The 23568-nt window shown below is 36.4% G+C and overlaps 1 protein-coding gene across 3 annotated transcripts in view; it reads right to left on the reverse strand.

The window, feature by feature from the left end:
• The window catches only part of mRpL1 (mitochondrial ribosomal protein L1), a 386771-nt gene that overhangs the window by 243365 nt on the left and 119838 nt on the right, over positions 1–23568 (reverse strand). For all 3 annotated transcript variants that reach the window (XM_090395205.1, XM_090395206.1, XM_090395207.1), the window contains exon 5: positions 13050–13142. In XM_090395205.1, coding sequence (XP_090251331.1) covers positions 13050–13142 — 93 coding nt within the window. The remainder of the gene's footprint in view (positions 1–13049; positions 13143–23568) is intronic.

Below are 23568 nucleotides of genomic sequence, written 5' to 3' on the forward strand. Positions count from 1 at the left end.
CCAGCTTTCTTGATTCTGTTGTCTATTTCCATATTTAATTTACTATCTTCAGTAAAAATAGTTCCTAAGTAGCTGAAATCTTTTACTTGTTCCATTCACTGTTCACAAAAATCTTGACATTTTCAACAATTCTACCTATTTTCATTGTCTTTGTCTTTTTAATGCTGACCTTCATACCATATCTATTACAACAGTTATTCAATTTAGTCAGGGAATCTTGCAAACTTATGGCAAATTTATTTAGAAGTATAACATCATCTGCATAAAGCAAAGAGCTGACGTTAACATCTCCAATTCTGGTGTAGAAGCTTAAGTGCTGTGAGGACATTATGTTGGAGGTTTAATGGATTTTTTACAACACTTAAAAAGAATTAAAATAGAATTTAATACTTCCTGTATTTCGTCCTAGTCACTAGGACATCTACGGGGATTACAAAACAATTAATGTAACATGCACACAAAAACTTACAATACTAAGCCCAACCACGTGGGTGACACTAAAGTCCTATCTAGGTGGGGCGCCCTCTAAGGGCAGTAGTAGGTGGCCTGGAATGTAAGGTGGGACCTCTGGTGATGAGTGTTTCCCAAATCTTCGGAAGCTTAATGCAACCGTATTTATTAAGATTTGGTTGGTTTCTGAGAGCTGCTGCTGCTTCTAAGAAAAGTCTCTCTTTCTTGAATTTGCTGTGGTGGAGCATGGTGGTTTTCTTCCATGATACTCTGTGGGTGGTGTCCAAAACATGGTCAGCCATGGCCACAGTTGTGTTTAACGATGTACGACTTGTGTTCCTCCAGGCGGATGGATGCTGATCTGCTTGTCTGTCCAAAGTACGCAAGCTTACAGGAACAGAGTACTTTATAAACTCCAGGTACTGAGAGAGAGGAGGGAGCTGATCTTTTGTAGGACAGATAAGGGTAGCAAGTTTGCGGTGGGTCTTAAATGTTGTGTATAGGTTGTACTTTTTTAAAATCTTGGCTATTTTTTCCGATGTGCCAAGGATGTAGGGTATGGTGATGGCATTTCTAAACTCTTTCTGAAGAGAAGACTGGGGAATGGGGGAGGAATTGATTATTTTTTTTAATACTGTGTTCGCAGTAGCCATTGGAGAGGAAAGTTCTGTGTATGTGGTTAAGCTCGGTAGTGAGGGCGGTTCCACTGGAACAAAGATTGTGGGCTCTCTTGGTAAGAGTTTTAATGATGCCATATTGTTGCGTGGGGTGTTGGTGGGAGAGTTTGTGAATGTATCTGCCTGTGTGTGTGTGGGTTTTCTGTATACAGTGAAGGCAAGTGTATCATTAGGCAGGAGTGTCGATTCTCTCTGACATTTCGGAAACTTCCACACAGGGAGAATTTCAAAAAATAAAAAACAAACACGTCAAGGAATACAGCAACCTGGTTAAAGACAAACCACAACCACAAATTCAACCGCTCCAGACAGTAATAAACCTCTCTTTTAAAAGGCTCAACGATGATGCCATCAGCGCCCTTTGCCTCGGCCGTAATTTTGCCGTCGCCCCGAAAGAAGTGCCTGTGCTTGATGTAATGGTTAACGTCGAACAGGGGATCGGTCACTTACAGCCAGAGGTAGCCAACAACATCAGACTTGACGTAGCCAACATTCTCGCTCACTCTTCGCCTCTAAAAAAGTAACTTATCGTATGCCCAACGGATGGCTCTCCTGAAACTACGCAAAGAAAAAAGTATCGTCATCACCTAAATGATAAGAGTAATGCCAGAGTCATTCTTAATACCAGCGAATACAATTGTAAAATGAACATTATCCTCCGCGATCGCGCTACCTACATCCCACTAGAACACGACCCCACAAAAACACAAGTTAAGAAATTAAAAATCTTACTTAAAAAAGTAACCTCCTGGCCCCTGACGTCACGAAAAAACTTAAACCTTTCCGCTCCCATCTCCCCCGAATATACGGTTTACCAAAAATCCACAAACCCAATTCCCCACTCAGGACTATAGTAGATGCCACCAATGCACCTTGTTACAGACGGTCTAAACAGCTGTCCAACTCTCTATCTCCCCCTCACCAGAAATTCCGCTTCCTATATAAAAAACTCGACCCACTTTAAAGCCCTCACAGAAAATTTAACCTTGAATAATACAGACATATTAGTAAGCTTTGATATCTCCTCTTTGTTTACAATATTCCCTTAACTGACACTTTATCTCTCTTAGAAAACGTTTTTTCCCTCTGACATCTTAGATCTCTTTTCCTTTGCCATCAACTCTGGGTATTTCTCTTGGAAGAAAAAAATCTACAAGCAGATAGAGGGAACTGCCATGGGTTTCCCCCCCACCCCCTTGCCAATTTCTATATGGAAGATTTCGAAAAACGAGCCACAGACTCAGCCCCACTCAAACCTTCTATCTGGCTAAGACATGTAGATGATGTGTTCTCTATTTGGCCTCATGGCCCAGACACGTTAGACTCCTTCCTCAGTCATCTCAATAGCCTACATCCAAGAATCCAGTTTACTATGGAAAAGGAAAAGAACAATTGTTTACTCTTCCTAGACACCTTAGTCACACGCCTGCATAATGATACACTTGCCTTCACTGTATACAGAAAACCCACACACACAGAGGCAGATACATTCACAAACTCTCCCACCAACACCCCTCGCAACAATATGGCATCATTAAAACTCTTACAAAGAGAGCCCACAATCTTTGTTCCAGTGGAACCGCCCTCACTACTGAGCTTAACCACATACACAGAACTTTCCTCTCCAATGGCTACAGTGAACACAGTATTAAAAAAATAATCAATTCCTCCCCCATTCCCCGTCCCTCTCGTCAACAAGATTTTAAAAATACCATCACCATACCTTACATCCGTGGCACTTCGGAAAAAATAGCCAAGATACTAAAAAACTATAACCTACACACAGCATATAAGCCCTACCGCAAACTTGCTACCCTTATCCGTTCTAAGAAAGATCAGCTCCCTCCTCTCTCTCTGCCTGGAGTTTACAAAGTACCCTGTTCCTGTAGCTTGCGTACTTTAGACAAACAAGCAGATCAGCATCCATCTGCCTGGAGGAACACAAGTTGTACATCGTTAAACACAACTGTGGCCATGGCTGACCATGTTTTGGACACCACCCACAGAGTATCATGGAAGAAAACCACCATGCTCCACCACAGCAAATTCAAGAAAGAGAGACTTTTCTTAGAAGCGGCAGAAGCTCTCAGAAACCAACCAAATCTTAATAAATACGGTTGCATTAAGCTTCCGAAGATTTGGGAAACACTCATCACCAGAGGTCCCACCTTACATTCCAGGCCACCTACTACTGCCCTTAGAGGGCATTCAACCTAGATAGGACTTTAGTGTCACCCATGTGGTTGGGCTTGGTATTGTAAGTTTTTGTGTGCATGTTACATTAATTGTTTTATAATCCTTGTAGATGTCCTAGTGACTAGGACGAAATATAGGAAGTATTAAATTCTATTTTAATTCTTTTTGAGTGTTATAAAAAATCCATTAAACCTCCTACATAATCTCCAATTCTGATATCATGTTTAATACCACTTTCTTCATAATGTGATCCATATAGATAATGAATAACAGAGGGGATAATGCACATCCTTGTCTCACAGTAGATTTAACATTAAACCATCTTCTTTCACTTCCTTCAATTCTAACTACTGAATTGCAACTCAAATAAAGACTAGCTATTGCTTGATATAATGCTCCGTTGACACCATATAACTGTAGCGTATTCTTGCGTTTAACTTGCTGTTGATCAGATGGTACAGCAGGGATTATAAAAGCATTTTGCTTGACCCTCATAAACTAACGTTTTGGAGTTTTTGCGAGTCTATACTGAGGGGATTTATCTGCTCCCCAGTTCAGTCGTATAGACCAGGGGTCGCATGCTGACCTGATATGCTTTCTTCTTTTCCTTCACTGCCTCTTTAACTTCCTGTGTCTATCATGGAGTTCTGATTTTTCTATCCTTGCAGACAACCTCACCACATGCTTGTCTAGCTGAATCAATCAGGGTTTTCTTCAAGGCTTGCCAATGAATTTCCAAGGGTTTGTTTCCTGTTCTCAAACTCTCACTTTTTCTTCAATAATCTTTATGTACTTTAGTCTACAGTTCACACCTGAGAGCTGCTCAACTTTTATTTGCTTTAAAACTTTCTTACGTGTTATTCTTTTCAATATGAAATTCAATTTTTTCCTGCTCAAGACTAAATAGTGATCACTTCCAATTTCAAATCCTCTGTACACTCTGGTGTCCTGCACCACGGAGAAAACATCACTATCAACAATAACATAGTCAATGAGACTTTTCTTATTCCTTGTTTCTTCTCTCCATTTGAATTTGAGCACATTTTTATGTTGGAACATGGTGTTAGTAATAACCAGTCCATATCCTGAGCAGAAATCCAACAGATATTTGCCATTATTATTAGATTTGTTCTTTTCTCCAAATTTTCCTAAAATATTTTTGTATGTCTGACAATCATTTCCTACTCTGCTATTTAGATCCCCAACAAGGACCAACTTTTCCTTTTTCATTGTGTCAGTTGCTTTTTCTAAAGCATCAAAAACTTCCTCCACTTCTACCTTAGTAGAACCTTCTGTGGGGCCAATGTACAAATAAGTCTCATTGTCCAATTCCCCATTCTGATATTTGGCCACATCACTCTACTTGGGACTGCCTGTCATTCAAGAAGATTAGCCTCATATTTTGTGTTGAATACTATGGATACTCCTTCTTTTCCTTGATTGTCATTGCCTGAATATAACATTTTGTATTTATTGCTCAGAAAGATCTCACCAATTTTTGTCTTTTTTGTTTCAGTCACCCCTATTATGTCAATCTGGTACTTATCTAATTCCTCAGCTAGCTCCATTTCTTTGCCATTCAGGCATCTTATGTTGATAGTACCAATCTTTAACTCTGGTGATGTTGATTTGGGGTGTATTTTGAGATTTGTTCCAGTAGCTGACTTTTTGCTGTTCACCCTGGTTCCCTGGTGAAAACAACGGAGGGGGGGGGCCTTGTTTAAGTTGGCGGCGCCCAAGCCAGCATGAAATTTTGTCATGTTGTACCATCATTTTCTATATTGGTTTAAGCCAATAAGAATACAATTTTGTCGGCTAAATCCCAAATTGCCATCCCATCCTCATAGATACCCAAGGGTGCACCACGAGAAGGTGAGGATTGGGCATTAGGTCAGAAGCCTTGGTCGTTTCTTCACATTCCTTTAAAGGCTATGTGGAGGTCTCCTCTCAGTTATATGGCTTTGACCATTAAGCAGCCCATAGCTACAGTATTCGACACTAAATGCGAGGTTAATATTCCTGAAGGGCAGGCAATATCAAGTAGAGTGATATGAGATAACATCAGAATAGAGAACTGGATAATGAGACTTAATTGTGGAGACTTAATTAATATAGGAATTTTTGAAGGCATCAGAGAAGGCAGATGACACAATGAAAACGTCAGTCCTTGTTGCAGATCTAAACAGCAGAGTAGGAAATGATTACCAGACATATATATGTTTTAGAAAAATTTGGAGAAAAGTGCAAAGCTAATAATAATAATAATTGTAAATTCCTGCTAGATTTCTGCTCAGGACATGGACTAACACCATATTCCAACATAAAAATGTGCATAAATTCAAAGGAGAGAAGATACATGGAATAAAAGTCTTGCTATGTTATTGTTGACAGTGATGCTTCCTACTGGTTCAGGACATAAAGATTTACAGAGGTTATGAAACTGGAAGTGATTAACAGTTAATGTTGAGAAGGTATAAAATTAAATTTCAAAATAAAAAGAAGGGTGTGTAAGAAATTTTAAAACAAATCAAAAACGAGTAGCTTTCAGAGATGGACTGCAGGATCAAATACACAAACACCATGGAAGAAAAAATGAAGGAATTTGAAACCAAGAACCGAGCTTTGGGGATTTAGTTGCAAACTGTGGTGAGGTAATCTGCAATGACAGAAAAATCAGAACTCCATGGTGAACTTAGGAAGATAAAAGAAGTAGTCAAGGAAAAGAAGGAAGTCTAGTGAAAGTTCCTGGCAAAGTAAGTTAGCTTGTTCTCTTAAGGGAAACATAGGAAAGCCAAGCAGTGTGTAAAATTAGCTAAGCAAAAGTCATGAGAAGACTTTGGTAAAAACATACAAAATAAATATAATGAAGGTTGTAAAATATTCTGGAAGCTATAGAAAAAGCTAAGAAATGGAGGGAAATAGAATCAGAATGAAAAATGACAGGAAAACTGAAGTTAAAGATATTCCAGATGTCTGGAGTAATTGCTTTCAAAGATTGCTAAATGAAACAAGCATTCAACAGGAATGCCGTCCAGAATACATATCATTACTGAAGTAGAAAAGCTATTAAAAACCTGAAACGAGAAAAGGCAACTGAAGTATATGATATTTGATCAGAAATGTTAAAATATGGCAAAACAAATTTTTTACAGTGGTACACTGCATAATTCAGAAGGACTGATCAGAGAATCAAATTCCAGATGATTGGAGTAGGGCCTTCACAGTACCCATCTACAAAAAGGGAAATAAAACTGAACATGAAAATGACATTATTTCCCTACTGAGTGTTCCTGGTAAGATTCACGTGAGTATATATGAGAGATGGCTAAGAAAAATTGTGGAAGGGAAGTGTTGAGAAGAACTAGCTGGATTCAGGGCAAACAGAGGGTGTCAGGATCAGATTTTCACTATAAGACAAATAATTGAGAAACAATGGGAATATAACATGGATCTGCACTTATATTTTGTAGATTTGAAAAAGACATATGACAAGGAAAGCTGTTCACACTTCAGTTATATGGTGTAAATGGGATATCATATCAAGCAATACTTAGTCTATATTTGAGTTATAAATCAGCAGTTAGAATTAAAGTGGATATAGTAAGAGGTGTGAGAAAATCATGTACATTATGTATACTCTTATTCATAATTTATATGGATCATATGAAGGAAAGTGGTATTAAACCTGATATCAAAGTTGGATACATTAATCTCAGCTCTTTACTATATGCAGATGATACTTCTAAATGCTGATGTTATACTTCTAAATAAATCCACTACAAGCCTGCGGATCCTGAACTAAACTGAATAATAGACATAATACATTTTGTATGAAAATCACCATTAGAAAGGCAAAGACAATGAAAATAGGCATAAACATAGAAAACTCTGCATCATGAACATATAACCTATAGAACAAGTAAAACATTTCAAGCTATTCTAGCACAATTTTTAGTGAAGATGGCAAATTAAATATGGAAACAGACATCATAACATCAAGGATAGTATGGTAGGAAGTAAACTGAATAAATTTATATGGAATATTTGAAATTAGTCAAAACATTAAACTAGCTGTATACAAGATAGTGTTTCAACCAATTTTAAGCTATGAATCTTAGAGTTGGGCCAGAAAGAAGACTCTTGTTCAATGACTGTAGACCACACATATGAGAGTGCTAAGAAAAATTAGGGGAATGAATATATGGCATCAGTGGCAGTATCATATTAAAAATGAGGATATTTGAAAAGAACTTGACATTGTTAGTATTTAGGAATGTGTTAGCAGAGCTAATCTCAGGTGGTATAGCCCTTTCAATAATGCTATGCATTATTGGAAAGGCCATATTCAGACAGGTTTCGGTCTTTATTGAGGTGAAAAAGTAAAAAGGGGTGTTCATCATAGGCCAACAGCAGTTAGTATAGAGGTACAAGAAAGCCTGATAGTATTAAGAAAAAGAAAAGACAGATGGACAGTATGAGAGATTGGAAAAAGAAAAAAAATCCTCAGCTCTTTGATATCTTCATGTAGCTAAAGGCTATCTTTTTTCCTTTTTCATCAGTCACATGCAGCTGAACAACCAAAAGACAAATTGAAACTAAAGTGCAAAAGATAACTGATACTCAAGTGGTTAGCCTTATCTGAGTCAACCTCCTTGAGTTGACCTTCTCTGTCTGGAATTACTCTCCAATCACCCCCTCCCCCATTCCTCTAACTGACCATAAGACCACAGAGAACATGTGGATGGAACCATTTAAAAAACCTCTCATTCTAAAAACAGACAGAATTTTATCTTCCCCTGGTGAATATTGATGCAGGTTCTTGTTGAGAGGCTTATACGCTGGTTAAACATAATAACTAATATTTAAGGAATTGACAGCGTATACTAGAAATATAGATTAAATAAACTTTAATATATACTTTCCGATATTTCGGCGAACGTCACGTTGCCATCTTCTTGGGAACTTACTACAAAGACACGTGCACACAAGTACTAATAACAGCAAATGAGACTGAAGCTAGGAAGCTAGCATTTTCCTAAAGTCCTGATGGTGCCCCCTGGCGGGCTATATTGGTAGTTCTTGGCCTTTGGGCTGAAGTTCTTCTGATAAAAGTTTCCCAAATTTGGGGCAGTCTCATGCATCCAAATTTGTTGAGGTTTGGCATGTTCCTAAGGGCCGAGGCTGATTCCATGAATAGTCTTTCATACTTGAACTTGCTGCGGTGTATTACTGTGGCTTTCTTCCATCTTATTCTGTGGCGAGTATCCAGAGCGTGGTCTGCAAGCCCAGAGTGGCTGTACTAGTGAAATCGGATGTAATCCTTATGTTCTGAGATTCTGATATTTGCTGTCCTGCCTGTTTGGCCAAAGTAAGACAATTTACAGCTGCAAGGGACCTGATATACACCAGGTAGGTCTAGGGGAAGTGGTTGGTCTTTAGTGGAGTGGATAAGGGATGCCAATTTTGAAATATAAATATAAATGAAATATAAATGATTCTTCTCTACATGATCTAGAATAACAAAGACTATGAGCACAACAAACTACACGGTAACCCCTAATAAATTAAGATAAGTAATTTTTTTTAATTAAGTGATTTACTTAAAAACTAAGTATTAATTTCTTCATGTCTAAGCCTCAAGTCATTTGGAAATTGGATATCATTTAATGCTACTCAGTATACCAATCTGAAACTGATTATACATTTCTTCAGTACAAGGTATATTTTAAGATTTTGTGTGTGTGATTTAGTTTGAGATCAGGTCATCAAGAGTTAGCACATAATTTCTATTTTGATCATGTTACCAAACAGTATAGTGAACTTTAATAATAACAGATGATAAACAGTACTGACTTTCAAAAAACAAAATGAAACTAAATTAAAATAAATAAATAAATAAACAAATATATAAATAAATAAATACAAACTAAAAGTGATGAAACTCTAAACTTTACAGCACATATCTTTCAAGAAGGGGTGCTTAAGGGTCAAAGCTGTATAACTGAGAGGAGACCTCCACATAGCCTTTAAAGGAATGTGGAGAACCGACCAGGGCTTCTGACCTAATGTCCAATCCTCACCTTCTCGTGGTGCACCCTGTTGGGTATCTACTTTGATACTGAACGAACGAGGATGGGCTGGCAATTTGGGATTTAGCCGACCAAATTGTATTCTTATTGGTTAAACCAAAATAAAAAATGATGGTACAACATGACAAAATTTCATGCCGGCTGGGGCGTCGCCCGGTTAAACAAGGCCCCCGTTGTTTTCGCCAGGGAACCAGGGCGAACAGCGAAAAGTCAGCTACTGGAACAAATCTGAAAACAAACCCCAACTCAACATCACCAGAGTTAAAGATCGGTACTATCAACATAAGAAGCCTGAATAGCAAAGAAATGGAGCTAGCTGAGGAATTAGATAAGTACCAGATCGACATCATAGGGGTGACTGAAACAAAAAAGACCAAAACTGGTGAGATCTTTCTGAGCAATAAATACAAAATGTTATATTCAGGCAACGACAATCAAGGAAAAGAAGGAGTAGCCATAGTATTCAACACAAAATACGAGGCTAATCTTCTTGAATGGCAGTCAGTCTCAAGTAGAGTAATGTGGGCAAATATGAGAATGGGGAACTGGACAATGAGACTTATTTGTGCCTATGGTCCCACAGAAGGTTCTACTAAGGTAGAAGTGGAGGAATTTTTTGAGGCTTTAGAAAAAGCAACTGACACAATGAAAAAGGAAAAGTTGGTCCTTGTTGGGGATCTAAATAGTAGAGTAGGAAATGATTGTGAGACATACAAAAATATTTTGGGAAAATTTGGAGAAAAGAGGAAAGCTAATAATAATGGCAAATATCTGTTGGATTTCTGCTCAGGACATGGACTGGTTATTACTAACACCATGTTCCAACATAAAAATGTGCACAAATTCACATGGAGAGAAGAGGCTTTTCTTATTCCTAGCCTCTTCTCTCCATGTGAATTTGTGCACATTTTTATGTTGGAACATGGTGTTAGTAATAACCAGTCCATGTCCTGAGCAGAAATCAATAACATAGTCTCATTGACTATGTTATTGTTGATAGTGATGTTTTCTCCCTGGTGCAGGACACCAGAGTGTACAGAGGATCTGAAATTGGAAGTGATCACTATTTAGTCTTGAGCAGGATAAAATTGAATTTCATATTGAAAAGAATAATATGTAAGAAAGTTTTAAAGCGAATAAAAGTTGAGCAGCTCTCATATCTGAACTGTAGACTAAAATACACAAAGATTATTGAAGAAAAAATGAAAGAGTTTGAGAACAGGAACCAAACCTTGGAGATTCAGTGGCAAACTCTGAAGGAAACATTGATTGATTCTGCCAGAGAGGCATGTGGTGAGGTTGTGTGCAAGGATATAAAAATCAGAACTCCCTGGTGGACACAGGAAGTTAAAGAGGCAGTGAAAGAAAAGAAGAAAGCATATCAAAAGTTCCTGGCAAATAAGTCAGCTTTTACTCTTACAGAATATAGAGACAAATGTAAGAAAACTAAACAGTGTGTAAAACTAGCTAAACAAAAGTCATGGGAGGACTTTGGCAAGAATATAGAAAATAAATATCAAGAAGGTGGCAAAATATTCTGGAGGTTGTTGAAGAAGCTTAGGAATGGAGGAAAGAGTGCTGTAAAAGGAATTAGAGATGATAAAGGTGAAATGAAAACAGGAGAAAAAGATATCCTTGAAGTATGGAGTAATTACTTTGAAAAACTGCTAAATGAAACAAGCAGTGATGACAGCACAGTGATAAAAAACACTGACCAGGCATGCAGTCAGGAATACATATCCATACTTGAAGTAGAAAAAGCCATCAAAGGCTTGAAATGTGGAAAGGCAGCAGGAGTAGATGATATTCGAACAGAAATGCTGAAGTATGGTGGTATAAGAGTCTTACAGTGGCTGCACTGCATAGTTCAGAAAGCCTGGACAGAGGGACGAATTCCCGATGATTGGAGTAGAGCTCTCATAGTACCCATATATAAAAAGGGAAATAAAACTGAATGTGAGAATTACAGAGGTATTTCCCTACTGAGTGTTCCTGGCAAGATCTATGCAAGTATACTTGAGAAACGGTTCAGAAGAATTGTGGAAGAAAAGCTTGGTGAAGAACAAGCTGGATTCAGGCCAAATAGAGGCTGTCAGGATCAGATCTTCACTTTACGACAAATAGTCGAGAAAGCATGGGAATATAACAAAGATCTGTATTTAAGTTTTGTCGATTTGGAAAAGGCATATGACAAGGTGCCAAGAGAGAAGCTATTCAATACGCTGCAGTTATATGGTGTCAATGGGGCATTATATCAAGCAATACTTAGTCTTTATTTGAGTTGTGAGTCAGCAGTTAGAATTGAAGGAAGTACAGGAAGATGGTTTAATGTTCAATCTGGTGTGAGACAAGGATGTACATTATCCCCTCTGTTATTCATTATCTATATGGATCACATTATGAAGGAATGTGGTATTAAACCTGATATCAAAATTGGAGATGTTAATGTCAGCTCTTTGCTTTATGCGGATGATGTTATACTTCTAAATAAATCCGCTACAAGTCTGCAAGATTCTCTGACTAAATTGAATAGCTGCTGTAATAGATATGGTATGAAGATCAGCAATAAAAAGACAAAGACAATGAAAATAGGCAGAATCATTGAAAATGTCAACTGTGTTGTAAATGGAGAACCTGTGGAACAAGTAAAACATTTCAGCTACTTAGGCACAATTTTTACTGAAGATGGTAAACTAAATATAGAAATAGCCAACAGAATCAGCAAAGCTGGTATCGTGGGAAGTCAATTGAATAAATTCATATGGAATAAGAAAGAAATTAGTCGGAACACTAAATTAGCTGTATACAAGACTGTGTTCAAACCAATTTTAACTTATGGATCTGAGAGCTGGGTCAGAAGTAAAACACTTGACCAAAGATTAGAGACCGCAGATATGAGAGTCCTGAGAAAGATTAGAGGCGTGAACAGATGGCATCAATGGCAATATCATATTAAAAATGAGGATATTAGGAAAGAACTTGACATTGTCAGTATCCAGGAATGCGTTAGCAGAGCTAATCTCAGATGGTATGGTCACTTAAATAGAATGGGAGAGGAAAGATTAGCAAAACAAGTGTTCTCTGCCAGGTTGGCAGGAAAACGACCCAGAGGAAGACCAAGATATAGGTGGATTGATACGGTACAAAGTGCCTTAGACGATAGAAATATAAGATCTGATAATGTTGGAGTCTTGACAAGTAACAGACTGATTTGGAGGAAAATTGTAGATAGGAAGTTAGTAATGATGTAATTTTTTCATGTAGTACTGTCATATCCTGTACACCCCTTGAGGGTACATGGCAGGAATTTGATGATGATGATGATCTTTCAAGAAATGAGCTAAGCAAATATCACAAATATACTAGTAAATATGAATACATGAAATATGAATGAAGCACCATTAGATTCTAAATTAACACCACAATTCATAATGCTTGTATCATTTCCATCAGCTTACAGCTTAAAAAGCTTGTTTTTACATATGAAAGAATTGCTTCTTTGAGCTTTTTTTTTTTTTTTTTTGTGGGAGGTTTCTAATTTTTCATAAAATATGAAAAAACAACAATTAAAAAGAACAATTACAAATAATTATACATTAAAAAATGCCAAATTGGCCTAGTTTTGAAAGATACTTACTCGGGATAAAACTATCAGTCGTCTTCTTACTTCTGAGGCATCAAACCCATGAGGAAATTTTATTAATCCATTAAAACCTTTCAGATAACGATTCTAGATGAAACACAGAATAACATAAAATTACATTTAAAAAAAAACCACGATCAAATTCATAAAAAATAAGTATAAAAAAAAATATTACAGATCCCATTAAATGCTAGATAACTAGGAAAAAACTTCCACACAGTTGATGGATGGCTGACTAAATATTCTTGCAATTTAGGATCTAGCCAAAGATACTGGCCTAAATGATCCATGGGTTTATAATAGTCAATATAATCTAATTTCATGTTTAGGAAATTACCTGGGAAACAAGGTGGAGGTAAAAAAAATATATATATATATACATACACAGGGTGGTTCAAAATTCCACGTACAAACTTTGAGGGGAGGTAGAGAACATCAAAATCAACCATATTCACATAGGAAAGCATGATTGGAAATGCCACCGGAAGGTACTAACAGGGACACAAAGATACAGAAATAACACAAGGCAGTAAGTAGTGCAAAAAACTTTATTAGGCATAACTGAACAGTTCAATAGTAGTTGGATACATAATATGCTTTCATGGCGCATGTCTGGCATCTCAGCATTTGTAAAACGATGCATGTTCTTCGTACGACATCGAAAGCTTGAAAGAGGAAGCCCCAATTGCTCACCTGGAGCACTGCCGAACAGTGCCACCTATCACTTTCAGGTAATGTTTCCGGTCATGCTTTCCTATGTGAATTGTGAATATGGTTAATTTTGATGTTTTCTACTTCCCCTCAAAGTCTGTACGTGGAATTTTGAATCGCCCTGTATATATATTTGGCATTATCAAAACAAAAAACAAAAGATTTGAAATACTTCTGAATAACAGTATCAGATTTATGCAGGCAATAGTGATCTGAAAAAGCTTAACACTAACCTCAATTAAAGATAACTCAAGTTGGATGCGAGTCAATTTCAAAATGGAAAAATGCAAAATGTGATTTAAGAAAAAGAAACGTTTTTTGGAGACACACACACACATAGTAGAACAGGAAGTGAATCATAAACCAACTGAAACAGATTCTGTATAAATAACATAGATATAGTGGGAAAATATTTAATTAAGATGGATTAACTACAGATATATTGATTCGCATACAGTGGATCATCATCGGTGTAATAACAGTTGGAAGTCAAAAAATTAAGAATGAACTCTTAATAGAGACTGAGAATGGAATCTTTCCTAATATGCAGCTATGAGACAGCCTGGTAAAAACTGACACTATTAGGATCAACTGAAGCACGAATGAATGTGATTTTAAAAAAAAAAAAAAAAAGGAGACCTCCAGATACCCTTTTAAGGAATGAGGACAACTGACCAGAGGTTCTGACCTAATGCTCATCCTCACCTTCTCCTGGTGCACTCTGTTGCAGATACTGAACGAACGACGATGGGGGGAGCAATTTGGTATGTAGCCAACCAAACTGTATTTATATTGTATTGAACAAATATAATATGATGGAGCATGACAACATTTCATGCCATCTGAAGCAGCACCTGGTTAAACAATGCTCCCATTGTTTTTATATGGCAACCAGGACAAAGAGGGCAAAATCAGCTACTGGAACAAATCCCATACCCCCCCCCCTCCCCAGAAGAATTCAAGATTGGTACTACCAATGTAAGAAGCATCAACAGAAAAGAAATGAAACTATCAGATGAGTTGGATAAGCACCAGATTGACATAATAGCCGAGACTAAAACAAAGAAGACAAAGACAAAAACAGGTGCTAAACAACAAATGTAAAAGGTTACATTCAGACAATAACAGTCAGGGAAAAGGAGGAGGAGCTTAGTATTCAACACAACATACGAGAATAATCTTCTTGAATGGTAGGCAATATCAAGTAGAGTGATGTGGTTAGGATAACAATTTGGACAATGAAACTTATTTGTTCTATGTTACAGCAGAAAGTTCTACTTGAAAAGAAATGGAGGAATTTTTCAAGGCATTAGAGAAAGCAGCTGACAAAATAAAAGTCGGTCCTTATTCCAGATCTAAACAGCAAAGTGGGAAATGATTACCAGACATATGGAAATGTTTTGGGAAAATTTTGAGAAAACAGCAAAGCAAATAATAATGGTAAGTGCCTATTATATTTCTGTTCAGGACATGTACTAGGTATTACCAACACCAGGTTTCAACATAAAAATGTCCATAAATTCTCAAGGAGAAAAAGATGCAAGAAATAAGAACTCTCATTGACTATGTTATTGTGGTGTTTTGCCACAGGTTCAGGACACAAGAATATACAGAGAATTTGAAACATGAAGCAATCACTGTTTAGTTCTGAGCTGGATAAAATTGAATTTCATATTGAAAAGAAAAGTATGTAAGAAAGTTTTAAAATTAATCATGGTTGAGCAGCTTTCAGACGTGAACTGCAGACTGAAATATACAAACATCACTTAAGAAAAAAAATTAGAGTTTGAAAACAAGAACAAAACCTTGAAGAATCAATGGAAAAATCTGAAGAAAACACTGACTGATTCAGTCAGAGAACCATGTAGTGAGGTTGTGTGTAAGGATAGAAAAATCAGAGCTCATGGTGCACTCAGGAAGATTATTGGCAAGTAAGTCGGCTTATGCTCTTAGAGCATACAGAGAAAAATATAAGAAAGTGAAGCACTGTGTAAAACTCGCTAAACAAAAAAGAATGGGAAGACTTTGGTAAGAACATAGAAAATAAACAGCAGTAAGGTGTCTAGATATCTATATGTCTGGAGTATTAACTAAGTAACTGACTGCATTCTTGGTGGTAAGAAACTCCCACCAGGAACAGTCAGGAATACATATCCACACTTTAAGTAGAAAAAGTCATCAAAAACCTGAAATGTGGAAAGGCAGCTGTATAGATGAAATTCAGCCAGAAATGCTCAAATATGGAGGTATAAATGTTTTACGGTGGCTGCATTGCATAATTCAGAAGGCCTGGCACACGGTCAAATTCCAGATGATCAGAGAAGACCTCTCATAGTACCCATCTACAAAAAGGGAAATAAAACTGACTTTGAGAATTACAAAAGATTTCCATACTGAGTGTTCCTGGTAAGATTTATGCAAGTATACTTGAAAAACAATTAAGAACAAGCTGGATTCAGGCCAAACAGAAGTTGTGAGGATCAGAACACCTTAAGACAAATAGTTAATAAATCATGTGAATATAACAAGGATTTGTATTTAAGTTTTGTAGATCTGATAAAGGCATATGACAAGGGGCCAAGAAGGAAGCTCTTCAAAACACTACCATTATACAGTGTAAATTTAACATTATATGGTAGAAGTATATTTAACTTCAGCAGAAACAATGTATTGTTTCTGCTGAAGCCATAAGCAGTTATTGAAGGAGTTACAGGAAGATGGTTTGGTGTTAAATTAGATGTGTGAAAAATGTGCACATTGTCGCCACTGATATTCATTATCTATATGGATCACATTATGAAGGAAAGTGGTATTAAATACTGATATCAAAATCGAAATCTTAGCCCTTTCCTTTATGTAGTTGTTATACTTCTGAAAAAATCCTACAAGTATGTAAGATTCACTGATTAAATTGAGCATCTGTTGCAATAATGGTACAAAAATCAGTAATAAAAAGTCAAAGACAATGAAAATAGGCAGAAACATTGAAAGCATCAACAGCATCCAGAATGAAGAACCTATAGAACAAGTAAAACATTTCATATATTTAGGCCAATTTTTAGTAAAGGCAGCAAACTCAATATGGAAATAGACAATAGAATTAGTAAAGCTGATCTAGTAGGAAGTCAGCTGATTAAATTTACAGAGAATAAATTTATTAGTCAAATTAGAGAAAACACTAAATTAGCTGCATACAAGACAGTGTTCAAACCAATTTTAATTTATGGATCTGAGAGCTGGGTTAGAAATAAAACACTTGATCAAAGACTGGAGACCACAGATATGAGAGTTCTGAGAAAGATTAGTGGAGTGAACAGATATCATCAATGGCAGAATCACATTAGACATGAATATATAGTTAAAGAATTTGACATTGTTAACATTCAGGAATGGATTAACAGAGCTAATCTCAGATGGTATGGTCACTTAAACAGAATGGGACAGGAAAGATTTAGCAAAACAAGCTAATGTTTTGCTAATTGACAGATCCTTTGTTCTTTGACAGGTTGAAAGAAAAAAATATCTGGAGAAAGACCACAGACACAGGTGGATTGATATATGTGTGTGTGTGGGGGGGGGGGGGGGGGGGGCTCTGGAAAGTTCTGATAAGCACCCAGATAAAAATGATATTAAAGCAACTGATATAACCACAAGAAAGAAAAAGGACAAATTATTGCAATTTGGCAAAACATGAGGTTTTAAGATATGTTCTTCTAACTACTAATCATCCTCATAGAGGCGTTTACTATCTACTGCATGCATTTTTTTATAAATATTTCCATGATAAATGTTCATCAGAACTAGTATTTACAATTCCTTTTCTCTCTCTCTCTCTCTCTACCAAACCCACTGAAATGTGTGCAGCAGCTCCAACACCCCTTTCAGTCCAACTCCATACTCGGAGAACAAAAGTATCATCAAGAGGAATTTCTCTAAAAATTCCTCTCAAAACAGCCAAAAAACAATCGATGAACACCAATAAATAGATGGTTGTAGTCAAACTACAAGATGAAACCATAAACCAGAGATAGATATGCTATAACAAAAAGAATTGCAGAATTTTATTCTGTATTATATCAAGATAACGAATTTAATGAAGAACACAACTATGAAATAGCTAAAGCACCACAGATTCTACCAGAAGAAGTTATGTGGAGAATCCAAAGCTTGCAAAATGGAAAAGCTGCAGGAACGGTTGCAGTTATAGCTGAACTTCTAAAAGCAGTTGGGAAATGATCTACAAAATCTTAGCACAACTATTTATCTTATGTCTGAAGAAAAATTATGTATGAAGAACATAGAAGAAGGCTACCCTAATTCTGTACATAAAAAAGGTAAAGTAGAAGACTTTACTAAATACCAATTCATCAGTCTACTCTGGGTGGTTTACAAAGTGCTTACAAAAGCCTTGGCTCATAAGCATTATACAACTCTAGACCTAGTACAACCAAAAGAAAAGGCAGACTTTTGAAGTGGCTTTAGTACAATGGACCATATTCAAGTTGTACAACAGATTATCAAAAGGTGTAATGGTTATAAGTTACATTATGTCTTGGTTTTATTGACTACGAGAAAGCCTTTGATTAAAGTAAAAACTTGTGCAATACTTAGAGCATTATGAATTCATCAAATGGAGGAGCCATACGTTAGGACCATCAAATCAGCATACGCCAATACCACAGCAGCAATTCATTTCATTGGAAACATCTCTACTGTGGAAATACAGAGAGGTATAAGACAAGGTGAGACAATATCTTCAAAAATATTCACAGCATGCCTAGAAGAAATATTCAACCTTCTTCATTGGGAAGGGAAAGGTCAGAAGATAGACGATATTTAAACCATTTACGCTTTGCAGATGACATAGTTATCGTCACTGCAATTGCCAGCTGGCCTAAAGATAAACCGAAAGAAGACCAAAGTTATGTTCAATAGTTATGTCCAACCAGAAATAATAAAAATCAATAATAATGAAATTAAGCAAGTAGATCATTACATATGCTTAGGACAAGAGATATCAATGGAACAAAAATGGGTCACATTAAATTAAAGACACATGATGCTTGTGTGGAAATCATTTGGAAAATTACAGACACTATTCAAAAGCCAACTACCATTATGCCTGAAGAAATAAGTTTTTAACCAATGTATTCTTCCTATACATGGGAAGTGAATGTGATATGGATGTGAAACATGGACACCAAATGCAAAGGAAATTCAAAAATTAAGAATAACAAAATTTAGTATGAAAAGAAATATGCTTGATATCACAAGAGTGGATCACAAAAGGAATATGTGGATAAGAAATCAAAGTCAAGTCTCTGACATCATAGGAAGGGTGAAACATCTAAAGTGGCAATGCATATTGCTCGAAGACAAGATCAACAATGGACAAAACAGGTGCTGGATTGGATTCCACGAGGAAAAATGACCACGACACAACCTAAATCACAGTGGATTGATGACATCATCAGATTTGCAGGAGTCACATGGGAAAGGAGCACCATGGACAGAGAGTTTCGGAGTAATCTTGGAAAGGTCTTCATCCAACAGTGGATTGACAATGGCTGAAAATGATATATATAAACAGAACAAGGTGCAAATTTGAAATAAATCAAATGCTCCTCATTCTACTTCAACTTATCTGTTAACATTGTACTTTGCTAATTCTTTTGGAGGTGACAGAGGAATTAGAGAAGTACCATGTTTACACCAATTTTGTCAACTTGTTTATTTATTCATCGTCTGTTAGTGGGGCAAAGAATATAAAACACGTAAGATTCTGATAAAAAGTAACAAGATGTTATATTCAGGTAATAGTGCAAAGGAAATGCAAGAGTGGCTATATTATTCAGCATGAATCATAACGATAAGCATCTTAAATATCAGGCAATTTCAAGTGAAGTGATAACAGCAGTTTAAAAATGGGGAACTTAAAAATGAGAGTGTTTGACATATGGTCTCACACAAGGTGTACTAAAGAAGAAGTGGAGAAATTTTCAAGTCATCAGAGAAGGGAGCTGACAGAAAAATTTAAAGCTAGTTATTTTTGGAAACCAAAAGTACAAAGAAGAAAAAGAATCAGACATGCAGAAGTGTTTTGTGAAAATTTGAAGGAGAGGACAAAATTAATGATAATGGTGCATGCTACTGGATTGATGTTCAGAAAATGAATAGTTCATTATCAAACTGCTGACATGTACCCTTCAAGGGGTATACAGAATATGATAGTACTACATGAAAAATTTACATCATTACTAACTTCCTATCTACAACTTTCCTCCAAATCAATCTGTTAAGTGTCAAGCCTCCAACATTATCAGATCTTATTTACCATATCAATCCACCTATATCTTGGTCTTCCTTTGGATCTTTTTCCTGCCAACCTGGCAGAGAGCACTTGTTTTGCTAATATTTCCTCTCCCATTCTGTTTAAGTTACCATGCCACCTGAGATTAGCTCTGTTAACATATTCCTGGATACTAATAATGTCAAGTTCTTTCCTAATATCCTCGTTTTTAATATGATATTGCCATTGATGTAATCGGTTCACACCCCTAATCTTTCTCAGGACTCTCATATTTGTGGTCTCTAGTCTTTGGTCAAGCGTTTTACTTCTGACCCAGCTCTCAGATCCATAAGTTAAAACTGGTTTGAACACTGTCTTGTATACAGCTAATTTAGTGTTCTGACTAATTTCTCTTTTATTCCATATGAATTTATTCAATTGACTTCCTACCATACCAGCTTCGTTGATTCTTTTGTCTATTTCCATATTTAATTTACCATCTTCGCTAAAAATCGTGCTTAAGTAGCTGAAATGTTTTAATTGTTCCACAGGTTTTCCATTCACAACGAAGTTGACATTTTCAATGATTCTACCTATTTTCATTGTCTTTGTCTTTTTATTGCTGACCTTCATACCATATCTATTACAACAGTTATTCAATTTAGTCAGGGAATCTTGCAGACTTGTAGCAGATTTATTTAGAAGTATAACATCATACCCATAAAGCAAAGAGCTGACATTAACATCTCCAATTTTGATATGATATCAGGTTTAATACCACTTTCCTTCATAATGTGATCCATATAGATGATGAATAACAGAGGGGATAATATACATCCTTGTCTGACACCAGATTTAACATTCATCCATCTTCCTGTACTTCCTTCAATTCTAACTGCTGACTTACAACTCAAATAAAGACTAAGTAATGCTTGATATAATGCCACATTAACACCATATAACTGTAGCATTTTGAATAGTTTCTCCCTTGGCACCTTGTCATATGCCTTTTCCAGATCTACAAAACTTAAATACAGATCTTTGTTATATTCCCATGATTTCTCAACTATCTGTCATAAAATGAAAATCTGATCCTTACAGCCTCTATTTTGCCTGAATCCAGCTTGTTCTTCACCAAGCTTCTATTCTATAACCCTTTTCAACTGTTTCTCAAGTATACGTGTATATATCTTACAAGGAACACTCAGTAATGAAATGCCTCTGTAATTCTCACATTCAGTTTTATTTTCCTTTTTAAATAATAGGTACTATGAGAGCTCTACTCCAATCATCTGGAATTCGTCCCTCTGTCCAGACCTTCTGAACTATGAAGTGCAGCTGCTTTAAGACTTTTATACCAATAAGAATACAATTTGGTTGGCTAAATTCCAAATTGCTAGCTCATTCTTGTTCATTCCGTATCCAGGTAGATACTTAACAGGGTGCACCACGAGAAGGTGAGGATTTCACATTAGGCCAGAAGCCCTGGTCGGTTGTCTGCATTCCTTTAAAGACTATGTGGAGGTCTCTTCTCAGTTATACAGCTTTCACATTTAAGCACTAAATTTATATGGAATAAAAGAACTTAGTCAAACACTCAACTAGCATTATACAAGTCAGTGTTGAACACTGTCTTAAGGGTACATGAGCTGAAGTATCCAAAAGCTCAGCCAGTATCAACAATGTCCTTTGGTTGGGACAACTCTAGTTCAAATACTGGTTCAAGGACACACTGTCATTGGTCGGTGAATTTAGCACTCTTGTAAAATTTTTGTCTATTTTATTGCGTTTTTCCCATAGAAAATTAGTGTTTTATAGTATATCAATGTAAATTTTAGTGTTTTTTAGTGCTTTAGAACATATTTTTATTAAGATATTCAATAATTAGCATAAGTTTAAAATGGCACCAAAAATGCACTAAGAAGAGCAACACAGTCAAGAACAAGGACAGATCTGCTAATGAGGTTTCTGGAGACATCGAGGAGGTTACTGAAAATGAATTAACTGCCAAAATAGCAAAATTAAAGCAGATCATCAGAGAAATGATGTGGAAATTACAAAACTCAAGAGGTGTTTAAATGAACATAGGGAGGAAAAGAAAATTGAGCAGCAAAATAAGAAACAACAAAGCACGGAAACAGGTAAGTCAGGAAGTAATGGAAATCAGGAAAGTAACGTTTGTAAAAAGAAGGCTGTTATTTTATATGGTGACTCTATAATAAAACATGCTATTGATGAGTGTGTTATAACTCTGAATTTTACTGGAGCAAAAATTAAGAATATAAAGGGAAGCAATTCAAAAAGAGAAAAGAAAAGGACATTTTTGAAAATTATGGAGACAGCTACCGTGTTTGAGTAAAACTTTAGTTTAATATAGCTAAACTCTACATTCGACGTTTCGACCTTTATATCAAGGTCATCTTGGAGCATATGCACTGTATACAAAAGAAAAGAAAAATAAACGACATCGTAATTGTAGTAGGTACTGATGACTTAACTAGCGATAAGTTCAGTATGAGAGAGGACATGAAAGGGTTGTTGGAAGAGTCAAGATTGAAGAGGGAGAAAGTGAAAATCGTCACTTTCTCCCTCAACATGATAAAAGTGAATTAAGAAGAAGGGCCATGATGGCAAATGATTCGATGCATAGGCTATGTAGAAGGAATGGATGCAAGTTTTTGGATGTGTGGAGTGAGTCTGAGGAAAGACTGGATTTGTATAAGAGGTGCCTACACCTGAATGCAATTAGTATCAGAAGTGTTGAAAAACTAATAACTGCTATGAGACCTAACACAGACAGTCAGTGAAACTAAATTATAAACAGAGGAATGAGAACGCGAGTATAAAAATGACAATGTTATATAACTGTGTTAATGATGGGAATGGGCTTTATCATGGAAATGTTGATGAGGAGAGAAAACAATTTCGACTTTGTGTTCATCCGGTTCAGCCCCATTAAACGTGGTCAAAGATGACGACATGTATAAGGCACTAGAGAAGAATAGAGATCTGCATATTGTCAAACTATGTCATACAGACTGCAGACAACAGTATACAAAAGAACATGCAGGTAGATTATTATGTCTGTATACAAATGTTAGGAGTATCAGAAACAAAGGGGTAGAGTTTGTTGCCTTGTTCAGTATGTTCGGACTTCAGCTGTTGGCATTAGTGAGACCTGCCTATCAGAATCAGACATAATAACTGGTATCGAATGTAAAGGGTACAATATTTTTAGGGAGTATAGAGAGGATAGGAGAAGTGTGGGCATACTGTTTATGATATCAGATGATTGAATCCAGTAAGAGTTGAGACTTATGATTGTAGTACTACTACTAACAATATTTCATGTGGCAGTGAATCTGAAGATATCTGATGTGAGGTGGAATCTAACAAGATCAATTACATAGTGGGTGTTGTTAGAGACCTGGCGAATCGGTTGCTAGTGATGAAGAAATGCATCACCTAATAGACAAGATGAGCACAAAAAGAGTAATTATAATGGGAGACTTT

The sequence above is a fragment of the Typopeltis vanoorti genome, chromosome 7, assembly GCF_054136105.1.
Source record: "Typopeltis vanoorti isolate ZY-2024b chromosome 7, IOZ_Tvanoo_1.0, whole genome shotgun sequence".
Lineage (NCBI taxonomy): Eukaryota > Metazoa > Arthropoda > Arachnida > Uropygi > Thelyphonidae > Typopeltis > Typopeltis vanoorti.